This window comes from Serinus canaria, chromosome 5, assembly GCF_022539315.1.
Source record: "Serinus canaria isolate serCan28SL12 chromosome 5, serCan2020, whole genome shotgun sequence".
In the NCBI taxonomy this organism is placed as follows: Eukaryota; Metazoa; Chordata; class Aves; order Passeriformes; family Fringillidae; genus Serinus; species Serinus canaria.
In genome coordinates this window covers 59,815,573-59,836,757 of record NC_066319.1, presented here as the reverse complement: position 1 = coordinate 59,836,757, position 21,185 = coordinate 59,815,573, and the positions used below count along the sequence as shown (strand labels likewise).

The following is a 21,185-nucleotide window of genomic DNA, read 5'->3' as shown; positions in this document are numbered from 1 at the left end:
TCCTGTTACAAAAGCGTGGTTTTTAAAATAACAGCCAAAGCCACCGGTGTGGCTGCAACCTGCTGTGTCCCTGCTGCAGGGTTTCACTGAGGTGCAGGGAGTAAATTAAAAAATTAAATTGTTGGGACAGCCCCAGGGCCATGGGAGGGAAACGATTTTTTATTCCGGAAGTTACCTTTATTTCACCAACTGCTGAAATAAAGGCAGCTTGGGTGAGGGCTGGGGTCCTGAAGGATGGAGGAGGCATCTGAGGCCATGGGGATGGAGCATGTGGATTTCCCAGCCCTGGGTGTGTTCCAGGTTGGATGAGCTGGGAGCAGCCTGGGATAGTGGAAGGTGCCCATGGCAGAGGGTGGGACTGGATGGGCTTTAAGGTCATGTCCAGACAGGCTGCACCCCTCTGGGGACCTCTGATGGCATGTAGGAGAGGGGACAATGGGGACATGGCCTGGTGCCAGCCACGGGGCAGGGAGTTCTCCCTGGGTTCCTCTGGAGCAATGGGAATGACCCTGCACAGCCTGGGCTCAGCTGGGCTCAGGGGGCTCAGGGGTTCTGGAGCACCGGGACCGGCTGTGCCTTGGGGCTCTCAGGCCAGACTGGAGCTGGCACAGGGCACCCCCGGGAGTCTCTGACCACCGAGGGGCTGCTGGAGGGCGCTGGGATTCCTGGATTAGCACCGGGAGAGAGCGGGACTCCATGCCATTCCAGGAGACACACCGGGACTGCTGGAGCAGGGCCGGGATCGGCCGTGAGAGCTGCTCCCGGTCTGGCACCGGGACTGGCCGTGCCCCGGGGCTCTCGAAACCGCACCGTGCTCCTGGACCGACACCGGGCTTCTGGACCGACACCGGGCTCTTGGACCAGCACCGGAGCTGGCCATGGGAGAGACTCTCGAAGCCGCACCGGGGCTCCCGGACCGACACCGGGGCCGGTCATAAGAGACGCTCCCGGTCGGGCAGCGGGGCTGGGCGTGCCGGAGCCGGGGCTGGGTCACACCGGGGACTGTCCCAGCGATCCCAGGGCTGCCCCAGCACTCCCGGCTCGGCGCTGGGGCTCTCGGACCGCACCGGGACTGACCGCGTCCGGGTCTCTCAGACCGGTACCGGGACTCTCAGACCCGCACCGGGACTGGCCGTGTCCGAGGCTCTCAGAACGGTACCGGGACTCTCAGACCCGCACCGGGACTGGCCGTGTCCGAGGCTCTCAGAACGGTACCGGGACTCTCAGACCCGCACCGGGACTGGCCGTGTCCGGGGCTCTCAGAACGGTACCGGGACTCTCAGACCCGCACCGGGACTGGCCGTGTCCGGGGCTCCCAGACCGGTACCGGGACTCTCGGTCCGGCCAGGGTCGGTCCGTGCGCGTTCCCCGCCTCCGCCCGGTCCATCCCTGCGAGCGCGGGCCCGGGGGGGCCCGGGGCGGTGCCGGGGGCCCGGGGCGGTGCCGGGGGCGGCGGGCGGGGCGGTGCCGTCGGGGCGGGCGGTGCCGGTGCCGGTGCCGGGGGCGGCAGCGCAGTCGGGCGTGCGGCGGCAGCGGCGCGGGATGAACGGGACGGGCCGGGCGTACGGGAGCGACCGGACAGCGCTGCCGGCCGGGGCTCGCCCGCTGGTCAGCGCCCTCATGTTCTCGGCCGGGCTCCTGGGCAACCTCCTGGCGCTGGGGCTGCTCCTGCGCGGCCGCCGCGGAGCCCGGCAGCGCCCGCCCGCGCTGTTCCACGTCCTGGTGCTGGCCCTGGTGGTCACCGACCTGCTGGGCACCTGCTCCGTCAGTCCCTTGGTGCTGGCTTCCTACCACCGCAACCTCACCCTGACCAGCCTGGTCCGCGGAGGGCACATCTGCCTCTACTTCGGCTTCGCCATGAGCTTCTTCGGCCTCGCCACCATGCTCATCCTCTTCACCATGGCGCTGGAGCGCTGCCTGGCCCTGGGGCGGCCGTACTTCTACGAGCGCTTCCTGAGCCCCCGCACGGGCCTGGTGGCCCTGCCGGCCATCTACACCTTCTCGGCCGCCTTCTGCTCGCTGCCGCTGCTGGGCTTCGGGCGCTACGTGCAGTACTGCCCCGGCACCTGGTGCTTCATCCAGATGCACCTGGAGCCGCGCCGCAGCGACGGGGAGGTGGCGGGGCTGAACGTCGCCTTCTCGGTGCTCTACGCCACGCTGCTCCTCTTCCTCATCCTCGCCGTGCTGCTGTGCAACCTGAGTGTCATCGCCAACCTGGCCCGCATGCACCGCCGCGGGCAGAGGAGCCGCAGGGTGGCCGCCCCCGAGCAGCCCCGCGGGGCCGGCGGCTGCGGCCGGCGCATGTTCTCCATGGCCGAGGAGATCGACCACCTCCTGCTGCTCTCCATCATGACCATCACCTTTGTCATCTGCTCCCTGCCCTTCACGGTGAGTGTCGCTGGTTGTCCCCTCTCCCCAGCGCTCGCATTTCTCTCCTGGCCTTTGTAAAGCAGCCCCCAACTCTGCTGGCCAGACCTCGAGGGTTGGGGTTAAAGGTGGGGAGAGCCCAGCTCAGCCACGAGCCTGGCAATGTGCACATCGCTGTGGAGTGAGGGGATCACTCCCTGTGTCCCCAGGGCCAGGAGGAGGATGGGGTGTCGGGATCACGGGGGGGCAGGAGCATGGAGTGGCAGGGGGATAGTCTGACAGGAGAATGATGTGGCAGGAGCATGGAGTGGCAGGAGGATGGAGTAGCAGGAGGATGGTCTGACAGGAGAATGGGGTGGTGGCAGGAGGATGGAGTGGCAGGAGAATGGAGTGGCAGGAGGATGGTCTGACAGGAGAATGATGTGGCAGGAGCAGAGGTGCCCTCCAACCCCACAGAGGCTCCAAGGCCAGGCCGTGTGGCTCAGGCAGGGTCTCCTGGATCACACATCATCACTGACATTCCCAGGATCCAGGAACTCACGGTGGAGGTGTGAGGAGTGGTAAAACAACCAGTTACACTTCTAAAGAGGGGGTGAAGGAGCTGCCCTGGGCTGGAGGCAGTGGACATCCATGCTGGGCAGGATGAGTTATCCCAGATTTCTGAGGAGGGAGCTGGAGATGTGGGAGGCTGCACCCACCTCGCTGTCAGACAGAGGTTTCTGCTCCTCTGCAGCAGCACGGAGGCGCTGGCACAGAGATGGGAGATTTCTGGGAACAGAGATCTGGCACAGCAGCCACAGCACGTGTCATCCCAAGGGACATCCCCACATCCCATGCCCCATCCATGCACAAGGCTTCCAGCAGAAATCCAGGATCAAAACAGGCAAGTGAAGAAGTGGAGAGAGCGAGTGCCCTGCCTGTCTGGGGTCTCCCCTCCCAAGGCCACTTTTCATCCATCCAAGTTCTTTTCCACCAGGAGCATCGATGGCTCCAGAGCCCGGGTGTGGGAGCCCCCCAGGGCAGGAGGTCAGTGGGTCCCTGAAGAAGTGACCCCACCAAGGCTGGGAGCACAGCCAGTGCTAATTTTACACATAGACTCTACCTTCCCTTCATCCTCCCTTGCTTTTCCTAAGGGAAAAGGAAACAACCACAGGATACAGCCGAGCCAGGCTTTTATAACAAAGGAATAATGTCTAGATGCTCGTGAGCATCCCAGGAGCCTCAATGCCCTGAGAGACTCCAGCTCCTGACCATGAACCCACAGATGATGGACAGCTCTTCCTGTGTCCCAAAAAAGCCCTGGGCTGGCTGCTGCGGTCAGTAGGAGCGGAACCCCTTGGTGGAGGCACGTGGGCAGGGCCCTGTGAGTGTGCTGGGGGCAGAGGGGCTGGGAAAGCAGCCCTGGCTGGGATCCCATGGGCCCTGTGGTGGCAGATATGGCCTTATCCAGAGCCAGCTTCCCTTTTCCCACCGCCCCGCTCCCTTGTGGGGCTGTGCTTTGGCAGCGGCTCAAACCCAGCTCCTTCCTTGGGGTGACACTTTCTCTCCTGTCCCCGGCTGCCCACAGCTCCTCCCAGGAGGAGCCCAGGCACACAAACCCCTCGGGCCACCAATTCCTCCCCAAAACACACCAGAGCCTGGAAATGCTGCGTGCGGCCAGCGCCGGGGTGGTACCCGGCGGATGCCAGGCAGGGCAGGGATGCTCCTGCCGCCCAGCCCTATCCCTGCGTGTCCCCAGCCCGGAGCGAGGGGGTGGCGGGTGACCCGAGTGAGTAAGGAGTGCTGAGTCACCCTTCCAGGAAGCCCCACGGGCTGGGATGAGTCGGCAGTCGCAGGAAGGACCGGCGGGGTCCGGCAGCGCTCATCCTCTCCGTGTCCCACGGTTCTGGCTGCCGTGTGGTCTCAAGGTGAGAGACGCCACTTCCTCCGGCAGCCCCGGTCTAACTGCGGCTCTGAACGAAGCACAGCACGGGGCTGGCTTGCATTTAAAGTTCATTTAAACCCACAGAGTCTGCAGATTTGCTGTGACAGCCCAAATCGCCCCAAAAGAGCTGCCTGGGGGGGCAGATCTTGGGAGCTCAAACTCGGAATTATTTCTCCCTGTGGTTTCTCCCTGGTTGAGGGAGGTGATTGTGAGACCCCGCTGCAGTGCTGTGCCCAGCTCTGGGGACATTCCAGCACAGCAAAGACCTGGAACTGCTGGAGTGAGTCCAGAGGAGGCACCAAGTTGATTGAAGGGATGGAGCAGCTCTGCTGGGAGAATTGGGATTGTGCACCCTGGAAAAGAGGAGGATTTGGGGTCACCTAATTATGACCTTCCAGTACTTGAAAGGAGATATAGGGAAGATGGAGAGAGACTCTTTACAAAGGCCTGGAGTGACAGGACCAGGGAGAAATGGTCAAACTGACAGAGAGGAGGTTTAGATGGGATATCAGGAAAAAATTCCTTGCTGTGAGGGTGGAGAGGCCCTGCTACAGGTTGTCCAGAGAAGCTGTGGCTGGAAGGGTTCCAGACCAAGTTGGATGCACCTCCTCCCAGCAGCAGCTGACAAAAGCAGAGGACACAGTCTGAAGCTGTGCCAAGGGAAATTTAGGTTGGATACTAGGAAAAAGTTTTTTACAGAAAGAGTGATGAAGTTCTGGAATGGCTGCCCAGGGAGGTGGTGGAGTCCCCATCCCTGGGTGTGTTTAACAAAGCCTGGATGTGGCACTGGGTGCCAGGGTTGAGTTGAGCTGTTGGGGCTGGGTTGGACTCGATGATCTTGAAGGTGTCTTCCAACCCAGTGATTCTGGGAATTCTGTGATTCTATGAATTCTGTGAATTCTGTCATTCTGTCACTCTGTGAATTCTGTCATTCTGTGAATTCTGTGAGTTCTGTCACTCTGTGAATTCTGTGAATTCTGTCATTCTGTTAATTCTGTGATTCTGTCAATTCTGTCGTTCTGTCACTCTGTGAATTCTGTCAATTCTGTCAGTCTGTGATTCTGTGAATTCTGTTAATTCTGTTAATTCTGTCACTCTGTGAATTCTGTGATTTCTGTGATTCTGTGAATTCTGTGAATTCTGTCATTCTGTTAATTCTGTGGTTCTGTCAATTCTGTCATTCTGTGAATTCTGTCAATTCGTTCATTCTGTGAATTGTCATTCTATGAATTCTGTGATTCTGTGAATTCCGTGAATTCCGTCATTCTGTCATTCTGTCAATTCTGTCACTCTGTGAATTCTGTCATTCTGTCATTCTGTGAATTGTCATTCTGTGATTCTGTGAATTCTGTGATTCTGTCAATTCTGTCAATTCAGTCACTCGGTCAATTCTGTCAATTCTGTCAATTCTGTCATTCTGTGAATTGTCACTCTGTGATTCTGTCAATTCTGTGGATGGGCCTTGCCTGACCCCAGCCTGGCAGAACAGCAGGGGAGGGCGAAACGAGGCAGTTTTTCACCTCCTTTCCACCCCTGATTTGACAGATCCGTGCCTACGTGAACAAGCTCAGCGAGGCAGAGGGCGACCACGAGTGGGACCTGCTGGCCCTGCGCTTCCTGTCCATCAACTCCATCGTGGATCCCTGGGTCTTTGCCATCCTGCGGCCGCCCGTGCTGCGCCTCATGCGCTCCGTGCTCTGCTGCCAGGTGACCCCCACGGCCCCTGACAGCCACGCCGTGTCCTCTGCTGTGACAAAGCTGCCAGCACGGCCACACCTCTGCGGGCAGTAGATCCAGGAGGATCCTGCCTCCTGACGGGCAGTTCTGGGCCCCTCAGTTTGGGAAGGATGTTGAGGTGCTGGAGAGCATCTGGAGGAGGCAGCGAGGATGGAGAGGGGCTGGGAACACAAGCCCTGTGAGAGCTGGGGGGGCTCAGTCTGGAGAAAAGGAGATTCGGGGGTGTCCCCATCCCTCTGCAGCTCCTGAAAGGTGCCTGTGCTCAGCTGGGGCTGGGCTCTGTCTGCAGGGACTGACAGAACCAGAGCACACAGCCTCCAGCTGCACCAAGGGAAATACAGGTTGGATATCAGGGAAAAGTTTTTTACTGGAAGAGTGATAAAGTTCTGGAATGTTCTGCCCAGGGAGGTGGTACAATCCCTATCCCTGGGGGTGTTTAACAAAGCCTGGATGTGGCACTGGGTGCCAGGGTTGAGTTGAGCTGTTGGGGCTGGGTTGGACTCGGTGACCTTGGAGGTCTCTTCCAACCCAGTGATTCTGGGAATTCTGTGAAGCTCTGCCTTGGGGGCCATCCAGTGGCTGCTGTAGCCTGGGCCAGCTGGGGGTGGCTCAGCTGTCACCTGGCAAGTCACTGCAGGCTCTCACAGGGACAGAAGTGCAGCGGGTCAAGGTTGGAAGGGCTGGTGAGTCCCTGGGTGCTGCTGGCACCCTTAGGGCTGGAGGAGGGCTCAGCCCTGCTGGGGAGGGTTGGGGGTGAAGCCTGGGGGGTTTTGTTGTTACCCCACGGCTTGGGGGTGTTGGGAAGCAGAGGTTCCTGCTGCTGTGCTTCCCAGCAAGGTCTCAGTGGAGTTTTGGGATGCAGGCAGGGCTACAGCTCCTGGAGATGGGGCTGGGTGGCTGCAAACATCCATCTGTGTCCCCAGATCCATAAGGATTGGGAAGGAGAGGAAGGGAGCAGTGTGTCCTTAAAAAATCCCCATTTCTTTAGGCTGGTTGCCTAAAGAAATGCACCTTTTCAGGGCCAAGTCTGTCTGTCTGTCTGTCTGTGCCACACACCTGAGATTGTAGGCACTGGTGGGTCCCTGAGGGGCACCAAAATACTAAAAAAGCCAAATTTTGGTACTTCCCTGGCACTGTGATGGAGCAGAGCAGCCCCTCCTCAGCACCCATTTGGAAATTCCCTTTGGAAGAGCCAACAAAGGGAATAAAGAGCCTGACCAGGGAATGGTCACAGCCATGAGCTTCACCCACATCCAGGGTGGTGCTGCTGCTGGGGTTTGGGTTAGTCCTTGATTGGGACGAATATTTATTTAAAATAAAACCCCAAAAATTCAATAAAAGCAAAAATCCAAGGAGGTTTTGAAGTTGGGCAGCATCCTTCAACACCACTGTTTTGTTTTCTTGGATTCCTCTTGCTCTTTGGGACTCCAGGATGGTTCCCACTGGGATGAGGAGCACCCAACTCCACATCCCAAGGCCACCACTGCCAATTAGGAATTTTCTTGTGGCTGCCATTGGAGCAGCATCCAACACAGCCAGTGGCATTTGTGCAATTCCCAGTGTGGAGTCTCATTTGGGAGCTGCAGCTCTGCTCAGGGAGCCCAAAAGTGCTGAGATTTGGGGCTTTTCTGTGGTTTGTGAGTCGAGGTGATGTAAAAGAAAAAAGAAAAAAAAAAGAGTTATTATTTAAATAATAAATGTCTCTCAAAGGAGACTGCTGAATCATGTGTGGATTTGTGCTTGTGATGCTCCTCAGGGTAGGTCTGGCTCCTGCAGGAAATGTGTTGGATGTGGGATGAAACCACAGGAGTGGAGAGAGAGGCTGGCAGGGGGAAGTGAGTGCCTCCAATTTCCTAAAAATTGGCATTAAAATGCATTTTACAGATGCAGAATGACATTTTTTTACTAAAGCTACAGAATTCCCCTCCCTATGTCTGAGCTCTTCCCTAAAACCTGCCAGTCCCAGAGCCAGGGAGAGGCAGGCAAAGCTCCCACCTGTTATCAAAACACCACCCCCAAAAATACCCACCCTAAAAAAAGGCAGGATTGAGGTCACTCCTGTCAGGCAGCCAATGTCCACAGGAAGTCTCCTGGCCTCCCAAATGCCCGTGGGCAGATGCCAGGCAGGGCTGCTCTCGCTCAGATGAGTTTTTGGCAGCACCTTGTGCCTGGGGGGCTGTGGAGGGGCTGTGGAATTTTAGGGATAGGGTTTCCAGATGTAGGAGGGGAAGCTGGGGTGCTCCCCACACCCATGGAATGTCATTAATCCTGGTGCCAACCTTGGGAACCCAAACTTGGCACCGTCCCACCCAGCGCTGGCAGGGCACAGCTGTCCCTTCCCAAATGATCCCCTCAGCAGCAGGAAAAGCACATTCTGGGCTCAGTTTTGGGGCTCCCATCATGTCTCAGGGGTGTGCTCAGCTGGAAAAGGAGCCAAAAAACTTTAGGAAGAGCCCTGGGTCCTTGAGCTTTATTTATCTGGATGGTCATGACCTGGCTGCTCACGCTGGAATTTCAGGACCAGTTGCCTGATTCTCCTCTAAGCCAGAGGGAATGGCTGCCTGGAGTGCAAAAGATAGAAAGAAAATTTAAAAAAAAAAGGGGAAAATGTTGGGAATGGCAAGGAGGTTGCATCCTGCAGGGATGTGACAGGGTGGGAGGAGAGCCCAGCAGGAGGCGTGGCACAGCCCAAAGGCAGGATTCTCCCAGAATCCAAGGATTCACTCCTGCCAGCCCCCAGCTCCTCTGCTGACCACTAATTAGCAGCTGCTGGGTTTTTTTGGGAGGTTTATGGCTCCTCATCAGGAAATTCAGGGCTGGGAGAGAACCTCCCAGCATCCATCCCCTGGGATTGGCTTTTTGCTGCAGGAGAGGCACTCTCCCAACCATCAGGGCAGCAATCCTGGCAGGCAGGCTCGGGGAAATGATTTGGATCCAATTCAATGCCAAAATAAAAGGGAAATGGCAAGGAGAGGAACCCCTTAAACCTGAGTCCCATTGCCAGGACACATCCTGAGCTGCTGGCCAGGGATTACACCCAAGCTCTGGAATCCAAAAACTCCTCCTTTTTCTGCTTCCAAAGGGGAAAAGAGCCTTCAGCAGAGCTCTGGGAGGACAGGGAGGACTGTGAATCTCTGCGTCCTGAGCCATGAGCCTGCACAAAATGCTGCTTTTATTAACGTCACGCAGGAGCCTTCGGAAAAAGCAAATTAATTTTCCTCTCATCAGCTCCCTCAGCGTCTGCTCAGCTCAAATCCACGATGACAAAGTTTCATTTCATTGTCTGTGCCAGCCCTTAATGACTTTTTTATTCCCACACCGGAAACCTGCTGGCACAGGGAAGCTCCAGGCAGGTCTTTAACCCTGCATTTCCACCTGGGAATCTGCTGCTGGACAGGAGGGAGGGAGAAGCCATTCCTTGGAGACAACAGAGAGCATCTGCTGCCCCTCAGGCTTCCTAAAAATTGTGAGACTTTCCACAGTGCCTGGGGGGTGCAGGAAGTGGGGATCTTGTCCAAAATCTACCATAAAATCATGGAATGGTTTGGGATGGAAGGGACCTTGAATCCCATCCCATTTCACCCCCTATCCACACCTCCCACCATCCCAGGTGGCTCCAGGCCCTGTCCAACCTGGCCTTGGACACTTCCAGGGATCCAGGGGCAGCCACAGCTCCTCTGGGCACCCTGTGCCAGGGCCCCCCCACCCTCACAGGGAAGAATTCCTTCCCAATGGTCTGGGTTTGGAAAGCCAGGTGCCTGCTAAGGAGGGCAGGAGCCTCCCCTGAAATGGAGAATGCAAACCCCCTCCCTCCCAATTGCTATAAATTTTAAATTAAGGGGCTCTCAGGTAAAATATGGGAGCAGGAATAACAGTTCTTTACTAGGGAAGAAAATAAAAGGATAAAATGAACACTGCAGTGACCCAAACCAACCCTGGCAGAGCCAGAGCACAGCCTGGCACCCTGTGGGTCAGGGGCTGGCAGCAGTGCCACTGGAATTGTGGCTCAGCCCTCCTGCAGTGCCAGGGCTGGTTCTGCTGGAGCAGGGATCCTGGAGAAGGGTGCAGTCTCCTCTGAAGGTCCAGGGGCAGAGGCAGCTGCTGCTCCTCTGGGAAATCCAGTGCAGAAGCCGTGCTGGTGTTCCAGGATCTCCAGATTCTATCCGGGTAGGAATGCTTGGCTCCTCCCCCTGGGCTCACATCTCCCATGGGATGCTGCAGCTCTTATCAGCCATGCAGGGACATTCCATGGGCTGTTATCAGCAGGGGTCTGCCTGAGGGAGGAGAGGGTGTGGGAGAGATAAGGAAAACTGCCCAATGGACAGGAGACAGCTGCCACACAGATGGCAAAGAGAAAACAACTTGCTTGGCAATCCAGGGCACCAATCTCCCATCTGACCTCTGGCAGTGGAAAGCCCCTTTGTTCTGGCACTTCAGCCCCTTGGAAATAATCCCTGTCCATTCCCAAATGGTGCTGGTGCCACACAATGGTTTTGGGAAAAGGGCATTTTGGGAGAGTAGAGAAGAAAGGAAAAGCACTTCCCTCCTGCTCCCTCCTTTCCTGGCTTGTTTGGAACATCTCCCCCGCATTCCTGTGCCGTCAGCAGGGAGGAAATTCTCATTTTTGGGCTGTTCTGGCTGAGGTTTTATGGGGGGCACAAAAGCCCCTCAGTCCCATTCAGGGGGATCAGGAAATGTGGGCAACATTTGGGAACACCCTGGAAAGGTGGGCTAGGGATGGGATGGGATCCATGGAATGGAATGGGATGGGATCCATGGGATGGGATGGGTTGGGATCCATGGGATGGGATGGGATGGGATCCATGGGATGCGATGGGATCCATGGGATGGAATCCATGGAATGGGTTGGGATGGGATCCATGGGATAGGATGGGATCCATGGGATGGGATGAGATCCATGAGATGGGATGGGATCCATGGGATGGAATCCATGGAATGGGTTGGGATGGTATGGGATCCATGGGATGGGATGGGATCCATGGGATGGGATGAGATCCATGAGATGGGATGGGATCCATGGGATGGAATCCATGGAATGGGTTGGGATGGTATGGGATCCATGGGATAGGATGGGATCCATGGGATGGGATGAGATGGGATGGGATCCATGGGATGGGATCCATGGGATGGGTTGGGATGGGATGGGATCCATGGGATAGGATGAGATCCATGGGATGGGATGAGTTCCATGGGATGGGATGGGATCCATGGGATGGGATGAGTGCAATGGTGTGTCCAAGCCCAGCACATTCCTACAGAGCACTTCTGGAATTTCTACTCCAGACCTTTGGGATGCTGGAAGCAAAGCAGAGCTGCCTTTCCAGGCACAGAAACCCTCCCTGGGCTCCAGAGAGTGTGATCCATGTTAAATTGGATTAAATTAATTAGCCAAGGAAGTGACTTATGGGGACATGGCATGGCTGGGCTTCCTATCTGGCTCTGCAGTGGTTCCAGGGCTTCCCATGCCACAGGAAAATGTCACATTTGGCTTTGCCACGGCTGCCTTCTGCTATTGCAGCTGGTATTGCACCTCTGCATCCCCACATCTTCATGTGAAACCTTTCCTCTGAGTCCTTCAGGTCACCCACATCAGAATGATCCCGTTCTGAAAGAGGGATCAGCCTTTTCCAGGGATTGTTTGTGGCATCCCAAATTTCATAGGTTGAAAATCAGAGCCTGGTGCCCAACGCTGAGACCCAAAATGAGTCATTTGTGGCTTCCCCCTGTCATTGTGAGGGGTTATGAGACCTTGCAAGCAGCAGGGCTGAGCAGAATTACCTAAAGTGAAACCAAATACACCTGAGAGATCCAGAACAAACTTGGGTGGGGCATAAATTCCTTGTGCCACATCAGTTTTCCTTGGGAATCCTGCAGTGAAATCTACGGGCTGGGATCCCTGCATCAGCCCCACCACCCTCCCAGCCAGGAATTCCCAGTTCCCAATGTCCCATCCATCCCTGCCCTCTGGAAGTGGGAGCCATTCCCTGGGTCCTGTCCCTCCATCCCTTGTCCCCAGTCCCTCTCCAGCTCTCCTGGAGCCCCTTTGGGCCCTGCCAGGGCTCTAAAGACTCCCTGGTGCCTTCTCCATGTGAACACTCCCAGCTCTCCCAGCAGAGCCCTGAATTCTCAAGCTTTTTTACCATCTGTGAGTAATAACAACAATTTTCATTCTGGTTTTGGGTTCAGCATTGCAGGGGGGTGAAGGTCTCATATTAATTTCCCCAGATCACCATAAACTCTCCATTTCTCAAGCCTAACAGATTTATTTCAGCTGTGGCTGTGACCCCCTCACTCAGAAGGGCTGTGCCCAGACGTTTTCTCCTGGAACTCTGTTTTTCTCTTCCTCTGACGCCAAAACAACAACGTGAACATCCTGCTTTAGTGCAAGGTGTCCCTGCCCATGGCAGGACTTGGAACAAGATGGGCTTTAAGGTCTCTTCCAAGCTAAATATTCCATGATTCCATGGAGCTCCAGCCCTCCTGCTGCTCATTTTTCCTCACAGATGGAGCTGGGTGTGCCGGGAGGGTGAGCTGGAGCATCTTGGGATGGGACTGGACCCTGTATCCCTGTGTCCTTGTACTCCTGAATCCCTGTACCCCTGAATCCATGGATCCCTGGATCCCTGTACCCCTGAATTCCTGAATTTCTGAATCCCTGTATTCCTGAATCCTTGTATCCCTGTACCCCTGAATCCATGGATCCCTGGATCCCTGTACCCCTGAATCCCTAAATCTCTGTATCCCTGAATTCCTGAATCCCTGAATCCCTGTACTCCTAAATCCCTGAATCCCTCTATCCCTGAATTCCTGAATACTTGTATCCCCAAACTCCTGAATTCCTGAATATCTGAATTCTTGTATCCCTGAATCCCTGTATCACTAAATTCCTGAATCCCTGTATCACTAAATTCCTGAATCCCTGTATCTCTGAATCCCTGTACCCCTGAATCCTTCTATCCCTGTATCCCTTAATTCCTGAATTTCTGAATCTCTGTATCCCTGAATTCCTGAATTCCAGAATCCCTGTACTCCTGTATCCCTGTACCCCTGAATCCCTGTATCCCTGAATTCCTGTACCCCTGAATCCTTCTATCCCTGTATCCCTGAATCCCTGTGTCCCTGTATCCCTGTACTCCTGTATCCCTGCTCTTCCCTGCTCCACCCTTTATCCAAAATGCACACACAGGCAAAGGCCTGGATGGAGCAGAGCCCCCCAGAGCCCCCCCTCACACTGGGCTACATCCAACCAGAAGGACTGGGAAAAACCCAGCCAGAGCTCCCAGATGATCCACAAGCGACTGAAAACAGAAAGAAGGGAAAGTTTTCCAAGCCTGGCTGGGACGTGGAGCTAAAAATACAGGGGCTGTGCCTCGGGGAGGGAGCGGCTCTCAGGCACCGCTGCCTTGGGCACCCGCCCCCGGAGAAAGTCCTGTCCCTGAGGAGCATCCAGATGAGGTGTGAGGGAATTTATATCCTCCTTCCCCAGGCACCCGGCAGGGAGGGTGGGATCACACTTCCCCCGGTGCCCGAGGGCTTTTCCAGAGCTCTGGAAGGGGCACCTGGTGTCCCTGTTTGGCAGCCTGAGGCAGGGAATGTGCTGGGGACACTCCTGGGTATGGCCAGGGTTTCCCATGCCAGGCAGCTCTTTTTTTAACTGGCTTTCCCTGGAATGTGCAAACACCCACGTCCATCAAATCCGCAGGGAAATGCTGCCCATCTGCTGCTCCCAAAGAGACCTAAATCTTCCAAACCAAGAGACTAAACAGTGTCAAACTCACATGGAGCATCTGGGTTTTATAGGGGCCATAAAAGCTGCGAGGCATCGTGGAGCAGGGTGGATCTCTCACCATCCTGCCCCGTGGGATGAGCCTGTGACCTCTCCCAAAAAGACCCCCACACTTATTAGGAAAAATCAGAACCCCAGCAGCAGCCTCGTGAGCTGAGCTCATGAGAGGAGCAGAGCAAAGGTCCTGGGGTTGCCAAGCAAGTCAGGCCATAAATCTTTGTAGGGTTTTATGTGCCAGTGCTGGGGCTGTGGTTTCGCTGTGGTTCCCACTGGGCTGCCCCAGATGCAGAAGGTGCCATTTTGTGGCTGAATTAAAAACTCGCTGAAAAACCACCTGGAAATCTTGCTTTTCTCAGCAGCTGGGCTGTGAGTGAGCTCCTGCCATAGGCAAAATTCCAGCCCTCAGGTCTGGCACATCCCATCCCTGGAAGTGTTCCAGGCCAGGTAGGACAGGGCTTGGAGCACCCTGGGATAGTGGAAGATGTCCCTGCCATGGGGTAGAATGAGATGAGCTTTAAGATTCATTCCAACCCAAACCACTCTGGGATTCTATGGTTGCTCTGCCTCAGTTTCCCCTCTGTGGTGCTGGAAATGGGGTTGGGAGAACCCCCAGAGCTCCTTGAGCACATCACCCTCCCCAGACCCACTCTAGCACCACTCTCCTCCCCCTGCACCTGGAAGGTTCTGGACAAGCAGCACAGAACTGGGATGGATCAATCCACCATGGATGGCTTTTATTGGGACCCCCCTATCCCAAACACCACAGCAGGGACAAGGTGCTATCAATCTGCTCTTGTGGGGGCAGGAGGAAATGGTCAGGGCCAGCCCAGATGTGAAACATCAAAGCAGACAGAGTTTTGAACAGAGTTAAAAAGAAAAGTCTCTGTTTACAAGAAGCTGTTCCAGGGTGATTTGGAGCCTGTTTATCCCTGGACTTTCGTGCTACCAGAGCTCTGGCCCTGCACAGCAATGGGGTTTGTCATGGGAGGGGATGTGTACATGAGACAACTTTTATTTGTCATGAGCAGCTGCTGCTTCCTCTGCTCCAGACCTTTTCCATGCAACTGGGGCTGGGAATTGAGCTAATTGAGCTGGGAGGTCTCTCTGAGGGCCCTGCAGAGGCTGGATTGAGGAACAGATCCATCAGGATGAGCCCTCCCAGCAGATCAGCGCCTGGGGAAGGCAGGAGCAGCCCCTGCTCTGCTCAGGGGCTCTGCCAGAGCTCCCTGGGGCTGCTGGAGGAAGCTGCTCATCATCTTGGAATGATCATGTCAGGCATTGGTTTTGGAAAGCTGTGGAGTGCTCCTGACTCCTCCAGGGTCATCCTCATCCTCATCCCAGGCATCTGGGGCCCCCTGGGGCTGTTCCTGGAATCCCTCCTGGTAGGGACAATGGCCCCGAGGAGGATGAGGAGGAGCAAGGAGCCTCTGCAAACCTCCCTATTTGCAGCTCTACAGATAGGGATGGGCACAGGGGAAAGAGAAGGGGGATAAGGGACAGGGAACAAGGGAAAGGGGAAAGGGGATGGGGGAAAGGGAAGAGAAATGGGGAAGGAAAAGGGGAGAGGGACAAGGGAAAGAGAAATGGGAAGGAAAAAAGGACAGGGACAAGGGAAAGGGGAAGAGAAATGGGGCAAGAGAAGGTGGAAAGAGGACAAAGGACAGGAAACAAAGAAAAGGGGAAGAGGGATGGATTTCAGGGGAATGAAAAAGAAAAGGGAAAGGAGGCAAGAGAAAAGAGAAAGGAAGAGAGGGCAGGGGACAAGGGAAAGGGAAAGAGGGTGGGGAAAGGGAGGAGGAAAGGGAAAGAGGAAATGGGGCAAAAGAAGGTGGAAAGTGGACAAGGGACAGGAAACAAAAGAAAGGGGAAGGAGGTCAAGGGGATGGAAGAGAAAAGGGAAAGGGGACAAGAGAAAAGAGAAAGGAAGAGGAGGCAGGGGACAGGGCAGAGGGGACAGGGGACAGGGAAAAGGGGAAGGGAATGGGAGAGGGGAAGACAAAAGGGTAAAGGGCAAAGGGAAAAGGGGAAAGAGGACAAGGGAAAAGCTTCCAGGCTCTGTCCTGGTGTGTCTGACCACTGGCACTGCTGTGCCTGGCTGGTTCCTCAGTGTGTGGCATTTTGCCATCATCCCTCCATTCATTACCCTCTGCATTCCCCAATTTTAGGAGCCAATCAGCCCTGGAAAGCTCAGCATTTCCTGCAGGGTGATCTGGAACTGGAGCCTTGGTGCTGCTGAGAGCATTGGGAGCATCCCAGGACAGCAAAACACAGAACCCTGACATGCCTGAGAGTCAGGGCTCAGGGATCTCAGTGCCTGAGAGGGTTCAGGGATCAAAACCAACGACCAGCACATCCAGGACAGGCCATCCTCTGCTTCAAGCAGCTCTTTCCCCCCAGAGAGGTCCTTCCCCAAGTGGTTTGCTCAGCACTTTCCTCCTTGTTGGAGTTTCTGCTCAGTCCAGGCCAGTTCTGCCTCCCTGGGCACAGCATTTTCCTGCCATGGTGCCACTTCCAACTGCAGCAGGGACAAACTGGGCTCAGCTTGTGCCAAACACTTCTCAGAGCTTCACAAGAGCTATTCCCCAAATTGCTCATGGCTGGGATGAATGCTGTTGGAATAAATCAGGATTTCCAAGGTTTATACTCCATAATCTCCTCTGAGAGGGGGCTGGAGGGCCCAGGGCTGGCACAGCCCTTCTGTCTGGGAGCAAATCTTGAGCACTCGATGCCTTTTTGAGGGGGATCAGCCCTGCCTGGGCACTGCAGAGGTGCTCCCAGGGGTTTCTGCTGCCAGGGCCCCCACAGCTCCAGCCTGCCCACCCAAAGCCCCTGGAGCACCTTCCCCACCCCTGCCAGGACAAGGACTGAGGCTCAGTCACCAAACACCATCACGTCGCTGCTTTTCTCTGTTTTCCCTCTCTCCCTCTGGGGAGAGAAAATGTGTTTGCTCGCATTTTTCTGAAGTCATTGTGTGTTTTTAGAAGGAAGTGCTAAGCCAGGGAGGATTTCTTTTCGAGGGCATGTTTTCTCTCAGACTTTCCTTCACACAGCAGTGCCCAGAGCATTTTTAAATCCCATTTAATTGCCCTTTCACCCCTGCTTGGATTCACTGGTTCCTTCCTGAGACTGGAAGGCTGCTGGCAGTCCACAGGACCATAACTAACAGGGGACACTTTTGGGGTCCCCATCCTTGCAGGGAAGACCTTAGAGAGTCACTCAGAGACTCCTTAGGGAATCACTGTGAGATCCTTGTGCTGACATCAGGACCCTAAGCCCTAACAGGAGGGTCCCTGTTCTCCTGTGGGTGATCCCTGTCCTTGCAGGGGTTCATTGTGGGGTTCTCATCCTCACAGAGGGTCTGAACCCCTTTGGGAGTGTCCTTGTCCTGCTCTGAGGTCGCTGTCCCTCTTAGGGGATCTGTAGGGGATGGCAGAGCCGAGGGGAGCTGGGTGTCTCCCACAGGGAGCCACATTCCAGGGATGACAGCCAGGGTGGAAGGGGACAAGGAGCTGGCTGAAAATCCAGTTTGTGGGACAAACCAACAGCTGCTGTGGTCTGGAAAATCCCCCAGAGCCTCACTGGGGGTATCAGGGCAGGACAGGGCAGGCAGGGGTCAGGGTGAGAGGGCAATGGCCAGGAGAGCAAGGAGGGATGAGCAAGAGCTGAGCTCTGCAGAGAATAAAGGGACCAATAAAGTGACCAATGTCAGCACTGCCAGCTGGGAATGAGGGCTGGGAGGGACAAAAAGTCACCTTTGTACATCTGGGCAAGAAAATGGACCTGGCTGTAAGGCCAAGAAAAGCTGCCTCCTGTCACAGCATCATGGAATGCTTTGGGTTGGGATAGACCTTAAAGATCATGTCATTCCAACCCTTGCTATGGGCAGGGACACCTCCCACTGTCCCAGGCTGCTCCAAGCCCTGTCCAGCCTGGCCTTGGGCACTGCCAGGGATCCAGGGGCAGCCACAGCTGCTCTGGGCACCCTGTGCCAGGGCCTGCCCACCCTCCCAGCCAGGAATTCCCAATTCCCAATCTCCCATCCATCCCTGCTCTCTGGCACTGGGAGCCATTCCCTGGGTCCTGTCCCTCCATCCCTTGTCCCCAGTCCCTCTCCAGCTCTCCTGGAGCCCTTTCAGGCCCTGCCAGGGGCTCTGAGCTCTCCCCTGGAGCCTTCTCCTCTCCAGGTGAGCACCCCCAGCTCTGCCAGCCTGGCTCCATATCCTGGATATCAACCAGCACCACTGGATTTTCCTGCACTGGAGGGTGGGAGCACAGGGGAGTTTGGACTGTGCTGGATCAGGGAAGATCCAGGGAGAGGGAGAGAGCAGAGCACGGTTACACAGTCCTTGCTGATGACTCAACTCCCAGCCATCCCCAGGATCTCAGAGGGATGTTGCTCAAGAAAAAAAAAAAATCATGGAAAGCTGAGGACATCCAAAGGAAATGGACAACAGGAGGTTTGTGATTAAATGGCTTTAACTCACATCCTAAAGGCAGAGATCTGCTTGGGGAGCTGCTGGGGGACAGGAATGTGTCGGGCTGGCCCTGCTGGCTCACACTGAAAGTCTCTTTGTAGCTCTTCTCCAGCAGCAGACATGAGCTGGGATTTAGGGAACAAGTCCAAGGACAAGGGAAGCCAGGACAACCTCAGCTGGTGATTCCCAAAAACCAACCCAGCCCCTTCCTGTAGGGACCCCCACCCCCAAGGCACCTGGGGGCTACCCAGGGATTTATCATGGGTGGGGAACACACCTTGTGGGGCCAAGGGATCTGGGGGATGCCCTGCCAGGGGGAAAAGTGGGAATTGCAGCCAGCTGGCCCCTCTGACAAGGCAGGACATGAGGAATAGTTGAGGCTCTGCCATCAGGAGCCAGGCTGGGCTGTGTTGGGAAGCCTTTCCCATTCCCTGGGATCAGACTGCACAGTAAAGTCAAGTCAGATGAAGTGAAATATGTGAGACCTGTCCCAGCTGGAGCAGACTCCTTAAAGCTGTGCTGCTGGCTGGGAGCAAGGAAGGGAGAAATCCCTGCTGGGGAAAATTCCAGCTTGGTGGCTTACTCAGCCCAGGCAGCATTTTGGTGACCTGTGTGTCATCCCTGGAATCTCCCTGTCCTCCTGCATCCTCTGTGGCCAGGCTGCCCAGCAGGGAGCAGGGCTGGCACCTGGCAGTGCCCCATCACCCAGAGCCCTCTGTGCTGGGGGGTGGCATCCCTGGGTCACTGAGGTCCCAAAAAGCCACAGGACTTGCCAGGCCATGATTCAGGAGGGATTTCCTCTGGCCAGGGCAGCGCTGCCCTGGGCTGACACAGCCTGAATCACATTCCCACCCTCCCATTTCACTCTCTGTGGCTTTCTCCTGAGCTGCTTCACTCCCAGGGAGAGAGAGATCCCTGTCTGCCACTCCCAGTAGTGGGGACAGTCCCTGCTGGGCATCCCAGTCCTGGTGGAGTGAAGGACACATCTGTCCCCAGTGCAGAAAGCTGCACACAGCAATTCCAGACTGGGAAAAAGGGCTGGGTGTCCCTCTGGAGGGACAGGGAGAGGGAAGGCTGGATGCCACCCTCACCCTGGGGGTCTCTGCTGCAGGTGCCCCTCAGGATGGCCACCCTGGTGTCCTTGGGGATGGGTCCCCAAGGTGGTTACCCATTCCCAGCACTGGTGTTGGGACCTCCAAACCTTTTGGGACCAATCTCCCACCCTGCTCCAACACCCAACAACCCAATGCGGCAGCATCATGTCTGAGCTGGAGGCCAGAGGCATTCCCAACTCCTGTCTCCAACAGCACTGGAAATCATGGAGTGAGGACAAACAGACAGGTTGGGGTTTGGTGGCTTTTTTATTTGTGGATTTTGGGTTTTGCTGATGCCCCAGGGATGGGGATGAGTGGGAACATGGAGCACTGCCAGGTGGGACACAGGGACAGAGGAATGTCACAGCCAGCCCTATAATGAAGCCAGCACTTAATTAAGCTCCGAAAGCACTTTGAGTGCATCCCTGGTAGGGAGGACTCGGGTGAGGAGCTCAGCCTGGCCTCAGAGCAGGAGAAGGAATGAAACAGGATCCTGCTGCACCTGGAGCCTGTGGAGCCTCACTGCTGCCTCCTCCCCAGCCCCAGGGGAAGAGCAAGGGGCTGCAGGAGAGGCAAGAGTCCTGGAGCTTTTGGGTTTTGTCCCTCTGGGGTCCTCAGCTGGTGTCCCTTGGGAGCCAGAGTCCCTGAGGATGGCATGGCAGAGTTGCCAGCTCATATTTATCATGTTCTTCTTGAAAGGAGGAGGAAGGAGGAGTGTCACCAGGGTGGGGACCCAGGAGGGGACACTGGCCAAGTGACTCAAACCGGTTGTTCCCACCCTGGTTGTCCTCTTAGCTCATTGCCACACCTGGAGATGGGTGTTGTCACCCACCCCCTGTCCTTTTGGGGGCTGTGCCCTTCCTGGGGAGTGTGTAGGGATCTGGGGAGAGACAGTGGGATTCAGCAGGAGGGAAATGCAGGACGCCAGGGATGGTTCAGGAAGAGGCAGGATTTGGTTTTGGGCACATTCACCTGGCAAGGAATCCCACCCAGATGTTCCTGGTGCCTGTCCCTGCTGCCTGCTTGGATTTACACCCAGCTCTGGCTCAGTGGGAGCAGGCTGAGGTTTCTGAGCTGGGTGTCCAGGAGTGGGTGGGTGTTTCTGAGCTGCTGTTTTCCCAGCTGGGTGTCTGGAGTGAGGAATCTGCTCCATCCCTCTGTGCCCTCCAAAAGCACACAGCCCTTTGAATCCAAAGGTGCTGGTTCCTGGGGGCAAATGAAATTATCTGATTGCTGGTTCCCACATTTCAGCACCCCTGTGTTGACAAGGAGGATGATGCTACTTTTCCCCTCTTCAGTTTCCAGGTCCATGGGATGGGATGTCTCCAAAAGAAGCCCCACAGATTCCCCCTCTGCCATTGGAAAGGAATTAATGGACAGATGTTGGTCATTCCCCTTTCCCATCTCTGTCCCCTGTGTCTGGGAGCTGCCCTGGGCTGGGGGACTGTGGCTGCTGCCCACAGACACAGTTCCAACTTTGCTCCTGAAAGCTTTTCCAGCTACTTTTGGGCAGCAAATGCCTTTCCAAAGATTTGCCTTGGTGTTGGTGCCTGGTCCTGCTCACAGCTGGGGCTCCCTGCCTGCTTCCTGCTGTGCTAAGCTGAACTCTCCCAGCTGCAGCCTCCCTTGTACTTCCACATCCAGGATCCACCTCTCCCCATGGGTGACTTGTGTCACCCATGTCCCCACAGCAGGTCCAGGATCCACAGGGAGCCACCTCAGCCCTGCAAAGCTCCCACTCCCCAATGTGAGTCACTCACAAGCCCAACTTAAGGAGACTC

General features: G+C 55.9%; 1 protein-coding gene across 1 annotated transcript; it reads left to right on the top strand.

The window, feature by feature from the left end:
* Positions 1-1,525: 1,525 nt before the first annotated feature.
* PTGER2 (prostaglandin E receptor 2) lies at positions 1,526-7,742 on the top strand. The gene is made up of 2 exons (XM_050975740.1): positions 1,526-2,388; positions 5,837-7,742. Exons 1-2 carry the CDS (start codon positions 1,543-1,545, stop codon positions 6,080-6,082), a joined length of 1,092 nt encoding a protein of 363 aa, XP_050831697.1. The 5' UTR covers positions 1,526-1,542; the 3' UTR covers positions 6,083-7,742.
* Positions 7,743-21,185: the final 13,443 nt, after the last annotated feature.